General features: G+C 38.4%; 1 protein-coding gene across 16 annotated transcripts in view; it reads right to left on the bottom strand.

The window, feature by feature from the left end:
• UNC79 (unc-79 homolog, NALCN channel complex subunit) overlaps nucleotides 1-26,888 on the bottom strand; it is a 110,771-nt gene that overhangs the window by 19,569 nt on the left and 64,314 nt on the right. For 12 of the 16 annotated variants that reach the window (XM_065840026.2, XM_071809576.1, XM_071809582.1 and 9 more), the window contains 11 exons: nucleotides 25,658-25,774; nucleotides 23,519-23,602; nucleotides 21,072-21,174; nucleotides 19,129-19,269; nucleotides 15,114-15,152; nucleotides 14,038-14,150; nucleotides 13,867-13,952; nucleotides 12,754-12,927; nucleotides 11,013-11,081; nucleotides 10,298-10,408; nucleotides 4,494-4,598 (listed from right to left, as the gene is read on the bottom strand). In XM_065840026.2, the coding sequence (XP_065696098.1) occupies nucleotides 4,494-4,598; nucleotides 10,298-10,408; nucleotides 11,013-11,081; nucleotides 12,754-12,927; nucleotides 13,867-13,952; nucleotides 14,038-14,150; nucleotides 15,114-15,152; nucleotides 19,129-19,269; nucleotides 21,072-21,174; nucleotides 23,519-23,602; nucleotides 25,658-25,774 (1,142 nt within the window). The remainder of the gene's footprint in view (nucleotides 1-4,493; nucleotides 4,599-10,297; nucleotides 10,409-11,012; nucleotides 11,082-12,753; nucleotides 12,928-13,866; nucleotides 13,953-14,037; nucleotides 14,151-15,113; nucleotides 15,153-19,128; nucleotides 19,270-21,071; nucleotides 21,175-23,518; nucleotides 23,603-25,657; nucleotides 25,775-26,888) is intronic. The other 4 variants (XM_071809588.1, XM_071809575.1, XM_071809574.1 and 1 more) reach the window with 3 other exon arrangements.

Raw genomic sequence — 26,888 nt, 5'->3', positions numbered from 1 at the left:
TAAGCATCAATAACGCATTGGACACCCTGCTTGTTCCTAAAACTTGTCCTAATACTGTATTTGCACTCAAGCAATTTATGTTCATAGTGATTCAATGCAAGTTTCTACAAAAGAGCAGAGAGAAAAGAACTGTCAAACTAAGGCCTAAGCCTTAATTTTCTTTCTTGAAAATGAATACCATGGTACCTTCACAAACTGAGACAATATATTTTACAAATGTCTGATGCCTGTGTGTCAGCGGTATTCTCAATGACTGACTGCTCTTCTTGAAAACATGCCCAAATATCCCTTACAAACCTAGAATTTACTCTTACTCTTCCATGAGCTTTGCCTTTCAGTGATGATTGATAGCTTTAATCTTAACTCAGACTTCCCACCAACACCTGGAAACTACTCCACCTATGTCTTGATGAAGAGTCTGTTATTTGAGATAAATACCAGAAAGACAATCCTGAGTTTAGATTAATAGTCTAATTAGGTAGCCTCAGACACAGGTCAGGCTCCAGTGGACTCTCCTTCTGGTCAGAATTTATTTTACAACAGAATAAACCAAACAGAAATAAAACAACAATCTCACCCACATTTCCGTTGAGAGACAGCCTAGTGCTTTTCTGTACCACAGTTCAAATCATCACATGGGAAGCAAAAAAAAAAGCCTTAGGGTTATGGGCTGTATCAATCCAGCAAAGACAGCTCAGTCTTAGTTCAAACAGCAACCATGACTCTCCCCTTCTCCTTAAAAAGAAGGACCATTAATGGACTTATGCAAATAGACGACAGGTTTTCTCCTAATGCATCCTATCTGAAAAAGAACGATGTTGACGATGGGTCCGCTGGACAACAGCTATGTTGTTTTCCTGTGCAAAGGATTTCTCAGTCAACCATTTGTGTGTAGATTAGGGTTCCCTTGTACTACATCAGCTGCCAAAAAGGACCATAATTCCCTGCAGAATCTGGCTATATTTAGCATCCAACAGTGTGATCAGTGCACTGCTACAGACATTGCACAGCACTCACTTTATAAGTTAACAAAAACCTTTGCCAAAGACAAATGTAATATATTTCAGACAACATTTTCTTTTAAGAACAATAATAAGCAGCAACCAAAGCAACCTCTACTGGTCTCCTGTAAACTTTCTATAGCTTTTGCACAGCAGAGTTTGGGTTAAACAATATATTAATTCATATGTGAAAAATAGCTGGTAAACCTCATTCCATTTCTAATGAATAATTAGGTCTTGTTTAGCTTATCTTTCTCATCATCAGACTGCCAGTCCCAAGAACCCTTCCTAAAGTTGCAATGCAGTCAAAAGAAGATGGGAAAACCAAACTCAAAAGAAAAATTTCTTACATTTCCAGTCCAATTAACTGTCATTTATGTTGTGTCCCTCTATAAATGCTATAAGACATTAAGATGGCATGGCAAGAGATTTAATGCCAGCTATACGTAAAGAAAAAAGGAAAGAAAAATGCTTCCATACTGCAAAAAGATAAGAAATGGGCAAACAATTGCCATGCCTCTTACTAGCATTGTCTGCTGAGATACAGCTGCAGAATAATGTCTAAATGGGAATGTCTGCTGACTGTAGTGAATTATGTATATACTATAGTCTATCTGTATTATGCTTCCATTCACAATCAAGGTTTTAAAAATATATATTCTTATAAATGTATTATATGTAACTTCAAATCCTTACATTCAGTAATTAGTAGCCCAGATCTTCAAAGAAACAAATGAATCACTAGATACAGACCGATTTACCTTAGCTGAAGGTCCAGCTCAAAATAGGCATCATTGAAACAAAACAGATCAGATGGTACACTGAACCTTAGAGCCTGACTGAACAAGCAAATCCTAATGAGACACTAACATAATTTGAAGTCAATGGAAATTCTGAACATGTGTGGTGGTGAAATGTGAGCAGGAGAAAAGTACTGTGAAAAAAAATGCCATGTGGGGACACAGTTCCTATGGAAACCCGTGGAATAGCAGCATGTACATGATAGTTTTCATTTGCTAGGACAAATCCAGGGGACAGACTTTCTGTACCCTTGATTATCCAGGATATCTGTACAATGATTGTGGTGATTTGGTTAAAATTCTCATTCTTTGTGAAGTGCGATAAAGTTAACTCTCATCTTCACACCGACGCCACCAGTGACACTGATGGCATCATGTAATCTGGATGTATGTGGGTGTCAAATGTATGTTCCTAGGAATTCCTTTGTTAATCAGCCCACAACTGATCCATCATTACATTGAAGCGCTCCTAGCTTCCTTGTTATCTCAAAAATTTTGACTGAATCTCCGTAATCTGTCTGCATGTCTGTATAGAATCTTGCATACAGGCTCACATGTCCATGGGGACATGACTATTTTGGAAATTAAAACCATTTTCGTTTGGTGCTGTGTTAACTCTGCTACTAGTTTTATGGATTCAAAACTATGCAATTTGAATTAATGTTGTAGGGGCTTTGTGTGGTAAAGAGGTGAACCAATCCCCTTAATTATATTAATGACACAAAAGTACATTAAAATAATCATATACATACATGTGTATTTACTAGTAGATTTCTTAAATTACAATGGTGCTTAAGATTGGCTTAGTGGTTACGATGGTATTTAAATTGAAGAGGCTGTTGAATGATTCAGACCACATACTACCGAGGGTTGCCAATTTACACAGTCAATGAAGAAGCAGTCATCATGCCTCCAGTAGGCATCTATGGCAGATGGTCTGAATAAACCCCTATTCTTTACCACTGACTGCATAAAAACAGAAGCCGCCTGCTTTGGAGAGCAGGAAATATTAATCACTTCATCAGCCTCTGAAAGAGAGACATCATAAAAGACATTTATATCCACATTGTTGTGTAAGGTATGAATACATCCCAAAGTGAATACAGCATATGGGAACAGCGCTAGGAGGAAAATCCAGGCAATTATCATTTTATCTTTATGAGATGAAAATGCTGTAAGAGAGAGTTTTGCTTACTGTGCCTATCAGGTGATTGACTCAATGCGAAGGCCAAGTGTTTACTAGTGAAATCCCACAGCTAAAACTGACGTGGCACGTTTGCATGCTCAAATGACAAATTCAGGATTGACTAGACTGTGGGATTGCCACCCTGTGGGGTGGCCATAGGACTGAGCTATACAATGGAGCAACACAGAAAAATGGCTTTATTCTATAATATGGGAAAAGTCAGTTCAAGTCAACAAACACCAATGCACAAGGTATCAAGCTGTATCACTGCACTTGTAAGACAGAAAGAGGTTGGTGGTTTTTAAGTTATTTGATTTTGCTGGGACCAAAAGTAGAAGTCAGGGCTTAAAAAAAAAACAAAACAAAACAAAACAAAACAAAACAAAAAAAAAAAAAAAAAACCAAAAAAAAAATGGTACTATCAAAAGAGAAAATCCCAAGTGTTGTTTTTCCCCATCCCAACTTCTTCCCCTAACACCGACGGTATAATAATTGTTTTCAGAGTTATCCTACCTGCTATATAATTTCGCTTGTCAGTATTATTTCTCTGTCAACTAGCAACCAATTACTTACTATGAGTAATGTACCAGTGCTCAAAAGAAACAAGCCCATAGTAAGCTATATGAAGCTTTGACCCTATAATGAGAGGAGAAGGAGTGAATGGAGCTGTGATACTGAGAGCATTATGAATGACCCACATAACTAACATCTTGCTTGAACCTTATGGAGTGCTTTATGCTGGTGTCCTCTCATCTAAAGGTACTGAACACAGATAATGGTTAGCATAAAAAATGAGAGCTCACTATCTGTGGTTAAAATTGATGAGTTTCAGGAAAATGTTTTTGCTGGACAGGCTTGTGGTGCCAAACAGTGTCACGGTTGTCATTTTGGAGGCAGAAAGATTTTTCACGAGTTTGTATCTCACTTCCTCAGATTTTCTTAAGGAAAAGCTATCTTAACTCCTATCTCAGCAATCCACAGAATGAAAGGAACAGAAATATTGCCTAAATATTATTTGCTGGAAAATTACACATCAAAAGAGAGCGGCCTTCAGCGACTGGGGCCAGCTTACTGCCTGCCTGCACAGACAGAACCTAAGTTCTGGCCTGTGATCACCTTGCAGCCCTTCCAACACAAACCGCTCACAGGCTGTGGGGCCACAATATGAAGACAAGGTAGCAGCTAGGGCAGCAGCCCCATTGGGACATGGTATGAAGCTCAATGGACTCAATCCTAAGGTGTCCCTTCCAAACTGAGATGCATTCTGCAATCCTCAACAGATCAGCAATGAGGCACAGGTCAGTATCATCCTGGGAAATGTGGATTCCCAATTTTGTTTCTTAAATTTTAATGTGGCAGTCAAAATGTATGCACCTTTGGTTACTTGCTTCCCCTGACATTACTGGTACTTTCTGTAACTATGCTGGCCTTGCTTCCTCCCCCACCATGCCTGAAATTTAGGCCGAGACAGGATCAGTACGAGAATTAAACAATAATCTCCTGTACCTGCACCAACAGCAGCAGATTCATGTCTGGTAAGGGTGACTTTAACTTGAGGGCCTGAAGTAACTCCAATATGACACTGCGCGTCAAGTAGAATTTGTCCCTTTCCTACAACAGAAAAACACAAAAGAATACCTTCAAATTCAATGACACCCACTAGTAAATTATAAAAATACTTTTTATCTATGTTTGAGAATAAAAAAGCTAAAAAGCATACTAGTTTCTCCTGTCTTACAAAAAAGCAGACATCATTCATCATTTATGTAATTCTGAACACTTGATTGAGTAGACATCAATGAGAGTGATGTTGTATCAGGCACTATATCCAAGATTTTAATATTTCACATGTGAAATATAGATCGATTTCATAAAACAGTTACAAAGCCCAGGCATGCAGTGCAGCTTTCATGAAGTACTTCCATAAAAAGGGAAAAGGCGAAAGCAGTAAGGATTGACAGAGGAGAACAAAATTAGCAATAGTGTTAAGCATTATTCTTTCATTAAACCTGCCAGAAATGGTCTGGATTTTACCATACTTTATTTTTTTTTTTCTGTTGTCATGCCCTTTAAAATAAGGACGCCTGCACTAAGGCAACTTGGACATCTATTTTCATTCATTTGACTAGTGGTACTTTTCCACTTAAACAATAAAAACCATTTTGGCTATGGCTGCTACAACAAATGTTTCAAAACATAGGGGAAAATCAGCCATGGGAGATTAGAACATGGAAGCCTAAGAATAGAGTTGTAGAGCTGAGACAGCAAGGAGGTACAAGAGATAAGATGAGCCTGTTATACACCTTACTTTGACATTCTCTGACTTTGGACGAAAAGATAAAAATGTGGAACAAATCTATAACCTGCTACTGACCACAGCAACTCAAGAATTCTGATCAGCAGGAAGACTTACACTGCTCTCTTTGAAATGACCATTAGAGATGAAATAATGTCTAATAAAGAGAGTATATCCAAAGTATGCTTAAGATTTAAAACCTAGTATCTTCCATCTTGTAAATCTCATGTGGCTGCCTGCTCACTTAAGTTAAATGTGCAGAACTTTTTACTCAGTCAGGGCCTTGGTTCCTCTGTGACATCTGTAAAATGGGATAATCACATTTGTCTCTTCCTCAGAGAAGCATTGCGTGGTTTAGTTAGTGAGGGTCAGCTTGAAGGCCACATCCACCTGCACAGAGTACCAAGTGCAGCTAAAAGAGAAGGAGTTGGAAGAGATGAATATCTGAAAGTGAGAGTGAGCTTTGATTGCAGCAGACCAAGAAGCCAGTCACCAGCATTCCTCCTGGGAAAGCTGAAGTCACCACATTTTATCTGCAAGGCTTACTGCCAAACTGAGCTTACAGCAACAGCGCATGCCTCCCACAGCACCCACATACCTTCTAATGAAAACAGAGTTTAAATATCAGCCCCTGATTTGGGAGAAGGTGCCAAAAAAACAGAATGGCATGTCTTTCATGATGCTAGTCTGTGAATCAAGAGACCTTACTTCAAGCTTGTAGTTTGATCTTCAGTTACATGGAGTGTGCAGACAGATTACACATTTAGATGATGGAATGGGCCCCAAACCGCAGTGGTCCTTGTCTGACCATATTCCTGCACTCTAAGCTGCTAAACTCACAAGAAGCTAACATTCCAAAATAAAAATCAATCCATCAATCAATATTTTTTTAAAAAATCATTCCCTTATGGGAGCAGCAAACACTGGATGAGTTCAGCTGTTTTATGAAACCGTTACTTGAGGGGACAAGTACTCAAAGGTCGCACATCCCACGTGCGTGAGTTGTGCTCTGACAAGAGTAATATAAGAATAACCAGGAGAGGTCAGGCCACAATAAATGTCCTCAGTTACTTATCTCCAACAGGGCCATACACAGATGCAAAAGGAAGAATATAAACAAGTCAAGCACGTATAATTCGCACTACTACTCTCCTAAGCCACCAGCTATTGTCAGCTGAGGGAATTTCTGAGCTCAGTTTGGATTCTGTATAATTCATAACTCTCAGTGGATTTCTCTTCCACATATGTGTCCATTGACCTCTTGGACACATGCCAACTTCTAGCACCGACAGTACTTTGCAAGGAGTCACACACTGTTGAAGAACCACTTCTCTTTACTTGTTTTCACATCGGTTCCTGCAAACTTAATATGTTCTTGTACTGGAAAGTCATGAAATTATCCATCCTTGTCTGGGTCACTTGCGACCTTACAGACCTCTCACATTCCCATCAGTTGTTGCTTTTTCAGGTTGAAGAGCCATTACTCTGTATGTGGAACTGATCGCACTGTTTGATCATTCTTGTTAGCATTATCTGCACTTCCTCTGACTCTACTATATTCTGATTGAAAATGTGGAACCAGAATAATGCACAATACTCCAAGTCCAAATAACCCCTGATAACTTGCTAGAATTCACCAGCAAGAGTGACCCATCCCACCATCACATGTCTTCAGAGCCATGCTCAGACAGCTGGCAATTACATCCCCCAAAACACCAGACGGATGTTCCCATCAGTAACCCAGCCTGCACATTCTGGAAGAGAGGTGAAATTCTTTCAAAAGCATTCAGCTGTTTTAAGACTAACACCTCTGCTACACAGGATATAACTGGGCCACAATGAATCACTTTGTCAAAAGCACAGGCTCCAAGAATCGTGGCTTTCTTTGGCTCTAAGAACAATAAAACAGTGAGTTAGCTCTTTCTCAAGGAAGTTTCATATCACACAGTCTAAACTCGATGCTTGGTAAGCACATGTAGCACAGAGAGATGGAGCAAAACCAAGCAAAATGTGTTTTTTTGACATCTGACCTCTTGCTTCCTGCACTGTAAATCAGGAGTGATGACACTGAAGTCAATAATCCAGAGTACCCTTCCTCTCAAAGCCTACTTACTCCTATCATTCTGCTGGTGATAAATACGCATAAACCATATTTATATTTGAACTTTATATACTGCCACAGAGTTGTAAAAGCGTATTAGTTCCATAAGAATGATGCCCAGGGGAGTCACATGTGTAAACCTGTTATCAGAGTGAAGAACACAATCCTTTTAGTTTCTGTTCAGCCAAATTAACCCTCTCGAATGTCTACGCATCCCTATTAAAAAAAAATCCCTTGCAACCTTCAAACTGTGACTTGCCAGAGGTCTATGTGTGGAATGTGAAACTACTGAAGTTTGCTTCTAACAGTATCTCAGGGCCCAAACTTAGTAATAAGAATAGTAAATCTGGTTCTTTAATGGAGTCGTATGCTATCCTCCAAGTAAGCCTGTATAAAGCAAATTTCTTTATCTCTGTTGCTACTACAGTATTTACAAATACTGAAGATTGGTCACTTTGATATTCTTTAAAAAAATTCAGTAGCAAAATCATGTCACGTCCAATTGAGTCGCATTCTGCATTTACTTAATAAGGGTCAACAGAATGCTAACTAAATGTTAAATTTGAGTTTGAGCTTCTGCAGCTGTAAGAGATAAGAAAGCCAAGAAGTGTCTATTTAGGACCTTAAGATAATTGAAGGGAAAACTAAAGACGAGAAGATTACAATCCACAGAAGAGATACTCAACAGAGTTCCAAAGGCACTGAAAAAATCAAAATGCTGACCTGGAACAGAAACTCAGACAAGGAAATATCAGATTGACATGAGTCTTCAGGCTCCAAGACAAGAGAAACTGAGATATTCTTGCCACAAGGTATCAGGAAAATATTGGAGATAAAAAAAGATTGGGAGAAGTTGTACAGCACTGACCCCTACAAAGTGCACATCAGAATGGCTTGGTCTTTGAAAAAACAAGAAACCTCCATAGCTTAGCTGAAAGTTGGTGTTTTGTTCCAGCCAGCACATTCAAAATGGAAAAACAAGTAATTAAATCTAAATAGTTTTGATGTTCACAATTTATATTCCTTCTGGAATTCGCTTCTATGTGGTATTCTATCTCAAACAACATCCTTACCTGGCTACGGTGATTTCCACTGTAGAGAAACACAGATATTGCAATTCTTTTTGGTTGGTTGGTTGGTTTTGTTGGTTGGTTGGTTGGTTTTGTGTTTTGTTTTGGTTTGTGTTGGGTTTGTTTTGTTTTGTTTTCTCTTTCTCACAGCCGTGAGAAATATTTCTAATATTTCTAATGCAAAACCATGGTAAGCTTTCAGAAATAACAAAGATAATGTAGTATGGAGTTCCACTACATTAAAGAGACCATTCACTAATTACTCCATTTATGGGTCACCAGGTTGCATTAAGCTAAATCAAGAAGGAGATTTTACCAAGCACTATAATCCAAGGTTCCTGTGTGCAATTAAGTACTCAATGTATTAATAGAAGCATGCAGGAAAAGCATGGACTTTTTTAATGCCATGGTTTTAATAAGATATTATTTAAATAACCAAAACTGTTGAGCATGAGAGGAGTGAAATATTTCCTGTATTTCACAATTTGCTTTAGCAGGTACACATGAAATATTCTTATCAAACCACAAATGCAAGAGGAATGTCTGCTTCAGTTTTAAATTGGCCTTTTTTTGTTTCAATGAAAAAAACCCACTGTTGGTCTTCAAGTTAATATTTTTTTCACTTTGCATTGCCCAAAGCCTTAACTACAGAACTAACTCAAATTACTTCCAAAAGCTGGACAGTCTCTCTTCTGTATTCAGGTTTTCTTTCATAAGCTCTTCTCTTTCAAATGAGACAAAAAAGGTAGCATTTGCTTGCTGTAATTAAACATACTGTTAGTTTCTATTTAATGGTTCAAACCATTATATCTGGGAAAAATTATCATTATTTTCTTTTAGTCTAACTTTTCTGTGAGACTTTCATTGCATTTATCATGCCACCTTCACTGTTTGTCCAGTGGTGTTTTTAAGACTTATCAAAACTGAAGCCAAGACTGAAGCAGTGTGTGTCCCAGTTGTAGATTATCAATATAGAAAATCATGTAACTACTTATAAGAGAATGTTTCCTAATGATTAATTACTGTTTTGACAAACCTATCAAGGATGGAAAACTGTGCACCTAGTGCATGAAGCAACATTTTTGCTCAGAACCTTAACAATCTACACAGTGGATCATATAGGGCCTTAGTAAAAGGTTCAATTGGGTTTTGTGGATTTTGTTGCTGTTCAACTTCTCACCAATAGTTACAAAACTGAACTTGAGTAACAACCAAGTGTTGTAACTGGGTGTTATTTGTACACTATAGCTTTCATCCAGGAATCTTAACAACTTTTTAAAGGTGCATACATTATGTTCTCTTTTCTACGTAGCTTTCAGCCATGCATGCCTAAGTGAGATACCAAATACAGAATGAAACAGGATCTAAGTTGGGAAGCTCCTAACTTGGACTCTTCCACTTAACTTAGCTATCCGTTGCCGCCCCTCACAGCTGTGCTCTCAAAAGGCCCTACCAGGAATATTTTTTACTGCACAAGGTACATGACTAAACTTGTGCACCAGGAAAGATGTGATGTCCAGACATTTTAAGTCATGCATCAGATATCACCTCTACAAGAGAAAAAAATTTCCAAGTCATGAAATTACACCAAAATATTTTTTTTGATCAATGCTTTTGGGAAGTTCCCTTTATCTGTGTATACACTGGGAATGTGAAATTCAGTATTATTAAGTCACTGAATCATGATCACTACCTGATTAGCCAAACTACATTAAAGCCATTGACATGTCTGACACTTGACACTGATTTCATCTTTACTTACAAACATACTACTTGAGGGAAGCAGGACTTTATCCTCCTTTAGGAACAACGGAAAATAACACAGACATAATCTCATTGTTACCTTAGTGAAGGCTCGGTAGCACAAACCACACAGTTCCACCAGGTAGGCCAGAGTGAAGACAGCATTCTGAATTACAAAGCTTAGTAATTTTGAAAAAGGCTCCAGAAGACTCTGCAATGACATGATTTAGAGAAATCAATAACTGGTTACTCAGCAAAATAAAAAGCATTCCAACTCTGAAACGCCTGAATGGAACAGCGTTATTTTTAGCTCAGAGGCTATCTTGATGGCATTTACAATGTTTCAGTCGAATGGCTACTCTATCTATCATTTGCCTTCATGCTTGTATGAGAAATAGAAGCAAAAAGTTATAAAATAGTTTCACCTCTGAAACAGTGCTTATGAGATACAAAAGATTCTGTAGTGTTCATGTGGAAAGACCTCACTGGCCTCAGTGGAATTGTACTGCAGAACTTCTAAGGAAGTTCATTACCGTCTCTTTTTTTTTTTTTTTTAGAAAAAAAAAGGCGGGGGGTGGAAGAGAACATCAAATCTTTAAGAAGATATACATTCACACCCACATGGGAATGTAATCTCACCCACTCTTTACTGTAACCTAGATTTGAAAGCTCTTTTCATTCTCTGAAGAGTATCGGACTGCACAATTTTATGCTTATATATAATATTTTTCTAGCTAGGGTATAAGAACACATTCTTGGAATAGCACAGGCTGGCTAAATCCGAGGCAACAGAATTTTGTCCTCTTGGAACTTACCCTGGTGGCACTAGTGGTAGGTATCTTCAACAAGCAAATCATGATTCTTAAACTAGAATCTAAAGAACACTGTGAACATATTTCAAGGCAGGAAAGAAAAAGAAAAAAAAAATATGGTCAGTACTCTTCTGTGCACGTCTTGCTTTTAAACCACAGGTGAAGTCCAAAGAATGATCCCTGATGACTGACCTTACTTACTTTGCCTAAACTGGCTTATTCCTGAACACACAATCATACCCCCTCAGTGGTAACATAGCAGAGCATGGGCCTTGAGATGAGAAAATTTCACTAGAAGGCTAGTTTGGAAGAGTTAACTTTACCCCTTTTATGACAAAAATTCCCTAGAAATATATTTCCACTGTAATAAAAACGGATTGGACAAAAAATAAAAAAGCCTGGGCTAGCAGGAGGTAGGATGCATGCACCATCTACCTCGTGCTATATGTCAGTGGTTGCCCTGGGATATGACATTTTCCCCCATACCCCATAACATCAGAATGTGTCCTGTTGTTCCTTATGGTGTAATTGATTTTTTTTCTGCATAAATCGGAGAGGTTGCAGCAGTGAATGGGACTTTTCAGGGTCTATGCATTGTCTTGCCTCATCCCTGCTGCAAGCATGTACAACTGCAAAGAGTCAGTTACGACCCTAGAGGAGGGAACAGGAGATGGCCAGTTCAGGAACAAGCAATTGTTTCATATATATCACTAAAGATTCCTCCCATGAATATAAGGGAAAACGGAGTAAATACTCTATCTAAATGTTCTGTGAATTGCAGATACGCAGTTGGAACTGTTAGGATCAAATTAATTTCTTTTTATTTATTTCAGTTAGAAAAGATGCAATGGATTGGCATGGCTAGTACACAAAGGAAATGGTTATCACCTGTTTGGCTTAGTAAGTGCTGCAGGATAGCGTCTCATTTACCAAAACCTAAAGAGGTTTCAAGACCTGACTATCGCATCATGGTGTCAAGGAATTTAGTATCATTCATGGAATTTGGTTGTGACACACAGCTTAAAGACATTTTATAAGTCACAAAGTTAGATTTTATATCCCTCAGCTGATACTGAGCAACACTGTGTTGCACATAATTACCACTGGGAAATAAAGTCAGAATAAGGGCATCAGAATCCCATGTTTACTGGAGAGATTCAGAAAAGTGTTTACTGTGTTTACTGAAAATACATCTGGAAACATACACACCAGTAGATAAGTTTCCTCTGTGAGGACTCAGAAATCAGAGCCCAAAGCTTCTAGATTCAGTTGCTGCAGCTATATTCTGATGACAGCCAGAACTACAGCCTGGTCAGCTGAACAGGCTAGGCTCAGTTCCCAGCAGTCTCATTTCTCTCTGCCTGTCTGACTTAGCAAATGAATTAGGTACTGCTGCTCTTCCTGAGAGTTTTACTTTGTTTTAACAGTTAAAATTAGAGGATTTTTTTTCTTTTTTTGCTAAAATGCTGATCCTCTCAATTGCAGGGCATGGAAAACATAGAGGAAAAAAGCCAACAAAGAGGTGAATAGTAGCCTGGTCAGAGTTGTTAGTGTTATCCACAGAAAATATAAATAAAGGGATGGATCAGACATACAATAAATCCAGTCCTCTGGACACATTAGTTGAATCATTAGAAAATATTCACAACAACCCGTTGTGACTTCTCATCCACAGCTTTCCCCCTGTTTCGGTATACTCTGACCAATGGCAATATAGCTAGTTTCCAATGTCCGTATATCATACCTTCAGTGGCAAAACACAAGGGAGTTTTGTAAGGAACGTCTGAAACTGATTACTAATTGTGGTCCAGAGGTTGCTGGGCGAATCCATCGGCAAGGCTTCCATAAATGTAGCAATATTTTCCAAACAGCGTAGCATTGCACCCCCTGCTGGTAGATTCTTTTTGTTGTTTAAACCCTGGGAAATGAAACAAGAATTGTAAACAAATGTACAGGTGCAGAAACAGTATTTGGAACTTAAACAGTATTTGGAAATGCTGTGGTTAGTTCAGACCAAATACTACTTATCTCTTCTATAATGCTAATGATACAATGTTGTGCAGGGAATTTGAAATGTGTATACATGACAGTTAAGTCTAGTTCAGCTCCTAAAGTATTGACCAAAAGATTTTGAGCCACAATGTTATAAGCAGAGTCCTAACTCATGATCTGCTTAGACTGGTATGGCAGTAAAAAAGCAGAACTCAAAGGATTCACCAGTGGATTGCCCATGTTTTCATTTGGAGAGTTTTAAACAAGACATGTTCATTAATGTTCAGTAGACCACATATGCTTTTTTGGCTTCTGTACTAAGGTCAGGCCTGGAAAGACATAAGCAGTTCTAAAGTGATGCCAAAATCTTCATATGAAGCAACTGTCACATTCTTGCAAGAGCAGGATACATGGAAGTGACTAGTGCTAGTGGGAGGGTAAAAGTTACAGCAGAAAAAAGACAAGTGTACAAAGGGTAGACAGTGAAAGGCAGGCAGTAGATGTTCGGACTACTTAGAGAAATGGCCATCAGATACAGAGGAGAGGGAGAAGTGAGATATATGAGCAGAAATGTTCCTGAAAAACAGAAATAGTGCTAGGGGAAGTGATGGCCCACACTACCAATGTGTAGGGCACTTCCAGGAGCTGATGTGGGGAAAACAAACAAACAAAAATCCATGAGAGTAAAAACCAGAAGGCAAATGGTGAGGACAGCCTGATCCTGCATCTAGGGAGGACACAACAAAAATTCTCTTTGCTTTTGGTGATGCAAGTTCGAGCTTTTAGTGAATGAGGAGGAATGATCCAATATGCCTGACAATGCTAATAAAACTAGCAACACTAACAGAGCTGATTGCCAACATACCTCTAACAGCTGGCTCAGAGCAGCAATGGAACTCAGCTCACTGAAGTCCATAAGAGATGTGGCCAAGGTCCGTAAAAAACTTCCATCTGAAATTTGAATGACATTTTTGCACTGGCTGTCCATACAGAGGTAACTGAAAGGTCAGCAAAGCACTCAGATACCTCACAGTACCTTTAATATTGCTCTGGAAGAGCTGGGGAAAGATGCCATTGGGAGCCAGCTGATGGAACACACAACGGAGGAACTGCTTGGCCACACCTGCAGCATTTCCAGGAATCATCATGCTGAAATGAAGGGAAGGAAAGAAGAAAAATTGCATTGCAGAGGAAACGCTTCTCAAGTTGTCAACATGGAGAAAGTAAAGATGATACTATTCTTTTTAATTATGGAAGGTTTCAGTTATGAGTGAGACCGTGAAATCAGAACTGTCCTAATCTCAAAAAACAGTTCAGTATACTGATTTTATGACTTCAGCTTGAGTATGCAGAGCTGAAAAGGTTATGCACACATACCTAAAGTATTCAAGCCTCAATAAATAGTTGCGTTTTTCCTGATTCTTCACAGTTTTATTTGTGAATCATCTGAGTTTGGAATATAATCCTGCTCTCACATTGTGTATTTCAGTGATACACGATGAGGTTCTTGGCTTTACCATAAAACATATGAACAACAGGTAAACACACACATTGTAATATTAATTTGCTTCTTGCAGTTTCCTTCAAGAGATGAAGCATTTCCTAATCACTCATAAAATGAATGGTTTCATTTAAAAGGCTAAACTATTATCTATTTAATCATAAACTGCACAGGCTAACATTTTTTACAGCTTCTCAAAATGAATTTATCCTATTCAGCATCTGATTTACATAATGAGACATCACTACCAGGGGTTCTCCATGGGCAAGGATGATTCATTTCATTTAATGTATGGAGATAGTTTATCAAGACAAATACTGAACACAGAACAAGCTAGAAAAAGCTGCACTGAAATTGTGGAAACCAGAAGGAACCTTTAAGTTACATCTGAATCCGAGTTTTTTCAATTTCAACACATATGAATACAGGTTCCTCTTCATATTCAGAACACACAACACATTTGAAAGAAGTGGGAAAGAACAGGCTTTTCCTCTTACTCAAAACCTTACACAAATTTTTTCAAAGTTAAATTTAGTTGATTTCAGAGCCAGGGAGGACTATGCTTTAGATTATTTGTTTCATTTTGGCCAAGGTATCCTTTGCTACCATACCTTTCTGCTTGATTAGAAAAACTGGTACTTGATGCCAACCTGAAATAAAAATTAAAAAATAAGTGAAGCTCATATAGTTCTTCGTGTTTCATTTTTAAGTAAGCCAATAAAGTAACATTTTATTAAATAATAAACAAGAATTTCAGAGAATATTTAAAATGTCACCAGAAAGGTATTCTGAGGAGCACATAAATTCTGTCAAATCATGTTTGTATGACATGTAACCTCTGTTCAGTCTTGCATTCTCACAAATACATAACAGCTCTAAAGACAATTCTGTTTGCCTCCCTGTGCTAGCATGAAGATAACGAAGTAAAGCTCTTGCCTTACATGCACATCATGAATATTTACTAACCTAGAGGGATGGGAGAAAAAAAGGTTTTCCAGAAGCTGCCTACCAACTGAATTGTTTCTGATTAATACAGCAACATACACTAAGCCAACATTCTCTCATTGGCAGTCTGCAGTGAGGCTTTTAGTTCCAGATTTTGGCATCTAAATACCTGGCCTAATTTCAGAAACACTAAGTACCTACAAGCTCTTACAAAGTCAGATGAGAAATACTTGGTTCTCAAAAATCAGGTCATTTATTTTAGTACCTAAATATAGACTTTGAAGCCAAATATGGGCATTCAGTGATGAAAATACTCCACACAATCTTAAAGCAAAATCATACACTTCAATATCCAGGACATGTAAATAAATAGAATCAAGGCTTATAATATCAAAGCAATACACCCTTAATGCTAAAAGCCACCAAAAAGCAAACATAAACACGCACACTGGAAGAATCTCTTACATACAAAATACTGTGCAATTTTTCCTTTAATCTGATGTGCATCAGTATTTCAGCTGGTATAAGTCGATATGTCTAAACAGAAAGTTCATTGAGCTACGCTAATTTCCATCTGCTGATGACTGGGCCTTCAATGTTTATCTTTGATGCACAGTTCTTTCAGGCTGGATTTAGCTGTTGCTCAATCCTCTGTCAGTCTCTTTTCTGAAGACATTTTCCTCTCTACTCACTACTGCAAAATCCAAAAAGGACCCTAAGGCAGCTCAGTCGAATGCACTAGTGCAAACCAAAATGGATGGTGATTTTCATTAATGTTGCATGACAAGCTGGGAATATGGCATACTTTCAACAGGGCAATAGTCTCAGACTGGATGCTGCAAGGAACTGAAGATTATATTCTCTTCAGCTGTCCCAGCGAAAATCACAAGTAGTCACTGGAGTCCCTGACTCTACTGTTGTTAAGAGGAGTCCACATTAAAATACAACATATTAATACTACTGTACGAAGCTAATTCTGGGTGAAAACGGGTCTGAAGTTCCCCTCAAGCAATACAGACCTTGAATCTGCAATAACTGGAGCATTTGCCTACATTACAGAACATGAGGTTTTCTGCAGAGGGCAACAAGACTAATCACGTGTCCTATGGACATTACACCTATTTTCAATAATCTACTAAAGCATACAAATGCAACAGCGTAAAATACTTCTTCTAAAAGAAATCAAAGTCCTATGCAAAGTCTTTCTCTCCTTTTTAATGCAATAATACAAGTTTGGTTTTTATGATAAACAAAACATTTGGTTTCTAACTTTGGAAAAACTTAATGAGATGAGAACTACACTAAATATTTGGGAACATCTGAAACTTTTTGAAATTTACAGCCTATACGTATTTATCATTACTACTCTAAATATTTGGTTGCACAGAGGCCATGAACCCCCATCATTACCTCCACTTTGCAGACTACAAAGCAGGAACAGTAAATGGACAGTTGACAGTAAACAGATGTGTTCACATTTGTACACATTAAGAGCAGAAGTTAAGCTTTTCAAAGCTCCTCACTACCTCTAGAGCTTAAATGCCATTTTCCAGCAGGCTTTGATGCTTAGAAAGCTAAATCTCACTGGAAATCAATGAAATAAGAATCCACAAATCAAAAGTCTTTATTCAGGAACTAAAGCATCAAGTGCGTGCCAAAATCTTATAAACCTGTCAATCTGTAATTGTCAGTAACTTGAACCTAGACGTTTTTCTCTTCTGAACATCCCAATAGATACCTATCTGTACCTGTGGGTACCCAAATAACTTTTGAAAAATCTCTCTGTATACTGCTTAGGTATTCTGAAAGACCTTGCATTTCTTAACTCCTTGTTTCCTCTTCTACGCATGGAAGTAGTAGGTTTTTTCCTAAGTCTAAATCATTCTCACCTCTGCTGTCGGATGGGTATTTGGAGGTAACAATATAGCACTACTTTATGAAAGACAGTGACTTTGGTTATACACATGAGGCACCTGAATGCCTCTCTGCTTGTTTATGTTACTAATTTTGCGTTTATACAAAATAATTTATTTGTGGGAAGCCTCTTACTAGACTTAGAATTTGTCAGAAATGACAGTCAGTAGGAAGAACACGGGACATTCACCAGGCCTACCCCATGTTGCATGCCATCTGCTGCTTTAAAACAATCAGCTGTCTCACTCCAAAGATGCAGCATTTCTTCCTCAAAGTACAGAAGAAGCCAGCCCACTCAGCCCTCATCCCTTGATAATTTACCTTCCAAATGATTTACTTTCTGTGGCTGTGGTACTGCTGTATTTACAAGAATCACACAGAATGGTTAGCATCTGTCTAGATTAGAAACTTTGCGTCCATCAGAGTTCATTAGCAGTGACAGCAGGGAACTGCAGCCTTGCAATTAATGGGAATGGAGGAGTCGAGTAGCTGTTGTGTTTAAACGGAACTGACAGGCAGTGGAAAGGCAGGGCTGTGAAAAGCCATGCCCCTGTAGAAGTCACAGTCAAGAAATTTCAAATTCAGTCACTGAAAAGAACATGAAGGAGAGTTGCACATCATTTCTGCACTTCAAATGCTGTTTGGACGTTTATTCTGAAACACTCTCAAGACACCCTTCCCACCTGTTGGGAATGAAGTGGTGGAAATGGCAAAGGCAGCAACAACACATCATACAACAGGAATGGTGCACGACTATCCCATGCACACTGAGTAAAAGTCACAAGAGAAATCAATAGACACCACATGTTTAAGACCTTATCAAAGACAACCTCATGCAGCAGCTGGTCAGGAAGCCTTCATAAGGAGATGCAAATCTTTACTTAGTCTTAACTACCACACAAAATATGGTTGAAAAGCCTGAAGAGCTTCAGGGTTCATACTTAGGAGTCAACAGTCCTCCAGGAACAACAAAATTCAGAAAAGCTGACAACATTTGTGCATAACTTCTGAAGCAGGAACTACATAAAAGTGAAAAATCCTGTCAAAGAAGCAAAAAGGGGTAGCCAAGAGAACTCAGTCTTTACAAGAAGCACAGAAGCTGTTTAAGTACATGGGAAGCACAGGGCCAAGGTACCACACTTGTTAAGAGAGATGCCAAGAGAGCAGAAGAAAGGAAAAGTGAGGGAGGTTATAAGAAAAAAAGAAGGCTTCTTTCAAAAAGCTTAAGTCATGTCTCAAATGAAAGGAGAAAAGAGCATAAATTCTGAAAAATCCAATGTAGAAACCGCAAGAAGGCAGGCCAAAAAATGGTTCAAGGAGCAGCTAGCAGAGGGAATAAAAACTAACAGTAAATTTCTATTCAAATAAAAAGGGATCAAGAAGCACACCAGAGAGTATGCTACATCAATTGCTCTGCAGTTAATAAGCAGGGCCCTCAAGGAACATAAGGATGCTGCAGAAAAAACTGAATTAATTTTTTGCATCACTGCTTACAGTGAGACAAGCTGGGCAGATTCCTGAGCTAGAACCTCCCTTTGGGGGCAAAAGAGGAGGACATCAAAGGATCTGCCCAAAGCTGAAGTGATAGTGGAAGAAGTTACGTAAGAAATTGATAAAATTATGAGTAACAAAGAAACAGACAGAACCAGACACTATTCTCTTAAGAGTTCTAAAATATATAACTTCATGCAGCGAAATTTATGTAAACCCAATGCCAGGCACAAAATCCTTTCTATCATATGGGACAGAGGAAAGTCCTGAATTTACCTTCCTACAGACTGCATGATGTCCAACAGCAGAGGAGCAGCCAAGTCTGGGCTAAGGTGAATGAAGGTTGAGAGCACAACTATGGCCAGGCCCAGTGTTTCTTCATCATATTCTTCAAGAATAGCCCCGCAGTCATGGCACCTGCAAAGAACAGTTTTAAAAACAGACCTTAACAAAATTAAAATTAAGTATTACTACATATATACTTCTGTATAATTGTCTTTTTAAAGTACTATTATTTAGTACATTTATTCAAAATCTATTTAGAAAGATAATGTAATTGTGATTTTTCTATAATCAAAGACAGACCGTGGCTTTCAAACATTAATAAAGCTTCTCACTAGCTGCACTGGCTGTTTCTTCACTGACAAATGAAAGAGGGCCCCAGGGCAAGCCTTAGTTTTGGTCCTTCTTTGCTCCCTCACTCTGCATTGGACTGCTTCAGCTTGCACTATCCAAGAGAAATCGGCTGCAGTGAAGAGCCCTCAGCAATGTGAACATCAGGCAGTTTATGCAACTTGGGCTCAGGCAAGAGCTCAGATCCCTGGCACTCTTCTGTTTAGTAGCGTAGACACAAACAATGCCACTCATAGATGATCTTAAAGAGATGGAACAATTTCACATTATCCTTCCTGCCAGTCATGAACTATGAATAAGAAATTATCCAATTGGTTCCCACAGCAATTACAGCTATTAGAAAAATAAATGAAAGGACCTCTGAGGGGCACAGAATGTTAGATTCCAGACAAGTGTCCTTTCTCAGGGCAGATTTGCTGCTGAGTCACTTATCCTTCCTGAGATGCTCAAAGACAACTGATGAAGTTCTGAAAGGGCTACATGTCTAATTATAAAGGGGATGTCAGATTTAGGAGAGGTGAGATAGGCTTTCACAACCTATGGAAAAGGCAAATCAATATGGGAAATGGGCTTATCTCAGCCCAAGTAGGAAGGCTTGCTTAGTTTGATAATTACTCCAATAGATTGTGATATTTTAATTTAATAGAATTGTATGGGCAATATTTTTGCCTTTGTTACTGAACAGAAGGAAAATACGCCAACAAAGCCACGAAAGTCATAGAATCACAGAATGGTTTGGGTTGGAAGGGACATTGAAGATCACCTAGTTCCAACTCTCTCACCATGAGCAGGGACACCTTCCCCTACAGCAGGTTGCTCAAAGCCCCGTCCAGCCTGGCCCTGAACTACCTCAGGCATGAGGTAGCATTAACTTCTGGGATGCTTCACTTTGTCACACAATAGATCCACTTTCAGTCCCAGCCCACACAATGGCCCTGTCTTTCTCCAGTGATCATCCTGGCACGTCTGTCTACTGGACAGAGCACAGAACCACAAGCAAGAACTTTAGTTTTCCTTCATATTTTTGACCAAATCAACACATGGCTCCCTGCTGACTGCTTTACTTCTTCATTAAATGAGCACACTTATTTTTAACTCTTCCTTTAGAAACATTTTAATCAACCAATTAAGGTTTTTGGGATCAGCGAGTATCAGCATTAAAAATGCTATGTCAGAAACTGTTGATGTGTAATCACGCATAATCTATTTCAACAGGATCCCAAAGAAATTTCAAAAAAGAACTTTTTTTTTTTTTAATCCTAAGGCAAAAATGGTTTCTGATGCACCACAAGGAACCCTTGATTTCAAATATGATGGGAAGTGTTCCTCCTGTCCTCCATGCACACACAACAGCCTGAGTCACCATTTCGCCTTGTGCAATCTCACACAAGTCCTACTGAATTAGAAGTTCATCTTGCTAGCAGTGTTTAGAAAATGTTTATCTGGGGGTAAAAAAATTAATTAAGAAACTTGGCATAGAGATAAAGAATAGAATGGACTTTATAATTCTATAAAGTATATCTATATTTTACTTGACCTCTTTGAAGTTCATCTAGTTCTTTGAAAGAAACAGAAAAAGAACTTACTTGTCAGTCATCACAGTGGGCTGGTCATCAGCAAATTCTTCTGGTGCAGGTACAAACATACTGACTATACTGGGTGCTGACAGCAAGCTAGATTTTGTGGCACCTTCATGCAGTTGCGGGGGGGAACAGAAAAAGGAAAGAAAATCACTAAACATAAATGCAAACTGCTTGAAGAGCAGACTTCTAAAGAAGAGCCATAATGATTTTACTGTGCATGGAAAGAAGAAACAAAGTGTGTTTACAAAAGGATATGTATCACATTCCTTGCTTCTGCCAGATCGTTCCAATTACCTAGAACTATAAACTAAAAACAAAACAAAACAAAACAGAATAAAACAAACAAACAAACAAACAAAAAACTTAAAATATCCTTGGGAAAAAACGATAACAAAGAAAAAAAATTCCAGGAAGGCAGATCTAATCGTATCTACTCATTTTTTAGGGAGAGAGGATGATTCTACAGTTGCTATGGGACTGGACACAAGAAGATTTGCAGTCTTTCCAGGTACTCTGGGGAATTGCCTTCCTGTAGTTCTTGGTGACATGAGCGTCTTTTATTCTCTGAAGCTGAGGTGTTCAGTTGGGTGCATAGCCACTGTGATCTTGCCAACATACAGGGTTCCCTTTGCCTTTGGCACTATTTGTGCACCTGATTTTAGATGAATGCTTGTTCTAATAGAAAACGTTATCTATAATGGGAGATCCAAACTCTTGGCTTCTCTGAGTTCTGCTTTCCAGAATTACAGCACTATAGTGTAGTCTGACAGTCTAATATCTCTCCAGTATGGTGGTTTTCCTGCTTTGGCCCCTTTGTTTGCATTGAGCAGACAACAGCAATTGCAGAAAAAACAAACCAAACAAACACACACACACCAAAAAAAAAAAAAAAAGAACAAAAAAACAACCAACCACAACCACACAACACTAAACATATAGAAGAAGCAACTCTCCAGCTAGCCTGGTTGCAAAGAAAACCTCAAGAATAATCAAACTCATTCAGGAGCCATCAGAAACTTGTATCAAAGCTACTGTGATGCACGAGCTATGTCATTCATCTGAGATGCCTTGTGATGATGATTTCAATAATGGCAGCAGTTTCATTCTCCAGGTCACTAAGACAGAGAGAGAGATCCAATTCTTAAAGAAAAATATCTCCTTTGGTTGCCACATGTAACTGACATGATAGAGACAGCATTAATCCTATTCCCACACAGTTCAGCTCCAATAATGTATCCAGGGAGCTCAGCTGGTAGACACTATAATTATGTATATATGACGTCACAAGGATATATCATTCTAAAGACCAATCTATGAAAAGCTCATTTTGTGAACCAATTTTTAGAAAAGTACCAAAGCTCTTTTGATGCCAATTCAACCACAGATTAAATAATCCATTATTGATTTTCTTGCTGGTTGCCTCAATCTGCAGATTCTGATTTAATGTTAACATTAGCCTGTTCTGCCATTAAACTATGGAAACAAGAGGAAGCTTCTCCACCTAAGCTGCATTTTGAGGGAATTTCTGATGAGACAATCCCAGTTACTGCAGGAAAAGCAAATTTAATATCAACCCTCAGGTAAAATAATCTAAGAAGCTCCCACAATTTCTGAACTCAAAATATGTGGAGTGATGAAGGGTTGTTCCACAAGAATAAGACAGGTTTTGAACAACCATTTTATTAAGTATGGAAGGAAATATTTCTTTTACATACAGAGTTCGGTACTTCATAATTGTCCCCTCAGATTTTGTTGGATATGAGCAGACACTCCAGGAAGTCCAGAACACTCTTCAGTATTGTAGGACACCATCCAGAATGCAAGGAATAGGAGTAGATTTTCACACACTTCTAGCCAGTTGTTTGTTTGTTTGTTTGTTTGTTTTTGTCCCCTCACAAATGAATAAAGATCCCTCTACCATTACTTTGGAAATTCCACTGTCATGTCCTCTAGATGTAAGTCCCATTGCAGCACACATGCTAAAAGCTATCATAATGCAGGTTACAATGTTGGAATGAGACTTTACTCCTCAAAATAAAAATTACCACTCTCATGCACTGAACAGTAGGGGAAAAAAAACACATGTTCTAGACAAAGAAGGTAAATCACTGACCCATGGGAAGACTGTAAGAAACTGGATGCATTCCAGCTGTGAGGGAGAAGAGTTCATAAAGAAATAAGATTCAACCGGACTCTGCATACAGAGTCTATTATTTACAGGTTGACAGTTGAAACAAGTACTAGCAGAAAGCCAGTACTTCTCGTCAGTTGTCCCTGTCTTGAATGAAACGTCTTGTCTGATTATTTTTCAATAACCTACATTCTGCAGGACAGTTGAGGGCTTTAATACAGCTGAATGGAACATAAAATTCAGCACCATTTGTTACTAACCAAAAATATTTCCTGGCAGTCTTAGCAGAGAGACCAGGTCAAACAGACACTGAACTAACCTCTGATTCTTAGTGGTGGTCCCTCCAAGTCAGGGTTTAGGCAAACAGGGACATTGCACAGCCGCTTCCCATGCTGTATCTGCTCTGTGAATAAATATAGAACTTCAGTCTCCAGAAATATGAATCCAACATCTGTCACCAGCATCACAAGCCTTAAACCGTTAAAACAAGAGAAGGACAAATAGAACAGATATTGAAAAAAAAAAAAAAAAAAAAAAAAAAAACCACAAACCCCAAAAGAGTTAATTTCTTAAGCAGAGAAAGATGAAAGAGGTCCACAAAGGAAAAAGGATACAGATAAACTAATACCACATAAGGCATTTTAAAACAGTGTCATTAAACAAGAAAGGAAGTACTATCCATAAGGGTTCGACAAGATACGGAATGCATGAGTCACAAAAAGAGAAAGACAGTGCTAAGCAATATCAAGAGATGAGAAATCAAGTATAGTTTGTGCTTTCAGAAGCTAGACACAAAACTATTTTATTTTACAGATAGCTAGCTTGGGAAAAGAGTGAAATAAGAAATGAAAGAGACACATGCTACCCAGCAATGTAAAAAAAATAATAATAATAATAATAATAAAAAAAAAACAATAAAGCATGCATGAATCAAGCACACTTCATATACTTATGTTGACTAAGACTATTTCCTAGTTGTTATACCCGAGTATAATAAGTCTTAAACTCTGGTGTGACATTAAAATGACAACTAGTCACACTGACCATTTGTTCTGATAAAACAAACAAAGAAACAAACTATTGTTTTCTGTCCAAATAATAATTTTACTTTGAAGGTACGCCTTGAAAAAGACATAAGAGATGCAAAACTTTCCAGAAAAGAATATTTTACTTTGTATCTCTGTGCTTGGAGGCCCTTAGCTGGAATGAATGTTGAAGGAAAACGTCATAGATGGAGCGAAGAAAGCTAGTGGACTTGGAACAAGACTAACAAGACAGAGTTCCAAAGTGGTTTTAAGTACTGACTTGTACCTGTTGAATACAGGCTAACTACTTCTTGTAGAATTAAAGCAATAACTTTTTCATCTCTAAACCCCTGCCTGAGAAACTGGCTGATACCAGTTAAGTCTCTTCAGTAAATAAACTTACCTGCTGATAGGAAAACAAAAAACAAAAAAAAAAATACCCACATTGTTATCATTGACAAATTTTGACTTTTATCATTTATCTGATGCTGAGCACGCTACTCAGCAGACTGGAATAGAAAGGATAGTCCTGAACTATAGTCCTGAACTATGCACCGCACCCTCAGCCATTCTTCAGCTACAAGGTTTAGTTTGACAAAACCTGATGCTGAAGACTGAATCAACTAAAAACTTTAACTCAGCTGTCCAGAACTCGTGGCAAGACAAGTATTCAGCATGCGAAGTTCCATGTAACATTTTAAGCATTCCTTTCTCTGGATGCATCTGGATCTGCTGATAAATTCTTAAGTAGTATGACTCCACAATGTCACTAACATCAAGATGGGCAACAAAATATCAACCATTTATGATAAGCTATTGTAGAATGATGTTTAGTGCCATCTGCTATGAATTTGGTTGTGACAGAAAAACCATTATAGCAAAACAAACAAACAAAACACCACACTTGAGTAATGAGGAAATTATGTGCTTAATTCAGTTTTAATTTCTTTGCATTCATATTAAAGGAAGAAAAAATGGGTCTGTGATGAACAAAAAACTTCAGGTGTTCAGCATGAGCTGGGAGAAACTTTAAAGAAAAATAAAACTGGTTGGTATAAGGCACAACTCCTTGGTGTACCAACACCGTTGTAAACACACATGCAAATAAATGATTCCATGCACCAGGGATGAAATCCTATATCTAATGAAATCAACAGTGATACTTCCATTTCATTCAACGAGGCCAGGAAATAATCCAAGTAATATGCAAAACTGTGGGGACACCACTGTACCAGAAGGACTACCTCCCAAATATGGAACTATACCAATTCATACTAGGTGAGAATCTGGTCCTCACTACAAAGTTTTACTTTAGACTTGAGATTGATTACTTATCTGCAGTTGTAGAATAGAAATACTTACTTTTTAAGTGAATTGATACAAAAAGAAATTGGTTTAGGAAACAGAAATAAAGAACAATAAATGCAGCTCACCAGTATCCCAAGTGCTGATATTGTGGGGAGCACTAGACTGGTGTTCCAGCTGCCTCTTCATTAGCTGGTTCATTGTCAGAGCTCCCAAAGAGCCTCTTTTCATTTGTCTGAACTGAGCTGCAAGTCAGAAATGCAAAAGGATTTCAGGGGCTCAGACAACATGTAAAACTACTCTTATTTCCTGAACTTACTAGCCAGCATGAGATAAATACTGACAGGACAATGGCTGCTTGCTCTGAGGATCTTGCTCAAGTCAATGTGCACTTTTCACACAACTGCACAGGGTACAATTCTGGCCTCAAAGACAACAGTCATAACTGACTTGGATTCAGAATCTCCTCCACTGTGTCAACTGTCAGTGCCTTTTTGTCTCCAAATATCATGAAAGTTCTTCAAACGACTTGGTATCTGTGGTGTCAGATACTACCCCAAAATTCCCACGCTGACAGGCAACACTCGAATCTCACTCACATACAATCTACTGAGGAAGGAAACCTCGTCTCCTCCCAGCTAAGTACAGAGCACTGCTATGTCCATGCTCACCACAGGAGAACTAATTCACTGACCCTGAACCACCAGCACCTTTCATGGGTGGCACAACCTGAACAGGCCTCATAAATACTCATCCCTCAGGCACACCACCTGCACATCATGCTGAAGCATGAAGCTACCAAGCCTTTGAAGACTGGTCCCTTTTGTAACTTCACTGTCATTCTTATTACATGGAGCTATTGTTAGGGAATAGACTGCCTCAGTTTATTGAATTATTTGGTATACTGCTTCTTACAGAACCTGTTTGGAAACTGCCTATGGAACTTGCTTAGGATAACTTGCTTAGTATAAGTAACTAAGTTTGCTTAGGTCACAACCTGTGAACTTTCAAACTTTCTGCCTAAAAAGGCCCCAGAATCTGTTCAAGCAAGAAGGTAAGGGAGGTTTTGATGGTCAACAGGAGCTGCATCCCTAGAGATAGGTAAACGAACGAGATGGCGGGTCTAAAAGAAGATGAAAAACAGATTAATGTTTTGGTTATTGCCAAAGACTTATTTTTCTCCCCAGCTGTAGGTGCAAAATAACAACTGATCAACAGGAGCTAGACCTGATGTCTAGTCTGGTCAGTAAAAGACAAACAACTACCCACAGAGATAAGAAACGGCTCATCCGATGAAAATGAAGAGACCCGACGAAGAACACGGACATCCCAGACTAATTTTACAACCGAACCAAGCTG

This window comes from Patagioenas fasciata, chromosome 5, assembly GCF_037038585.1.
Source record: "Patagioenas fasciata isolate bPatFas1 chromosome 5, bPatFas1.hap1, whole genome shotgun sequence".
Lineage (NCBI taxonomy): Eukaryota > Metazoa > Chordata > Aves > Columbiformes > Columbidae > Patagioenas > Patagioenas fasciata.
The sequence above is the reverse complement of the archived record's forward strand: the minus strand, read 5'-3'. Positions and strand labels throughout refer to the sequence as shown.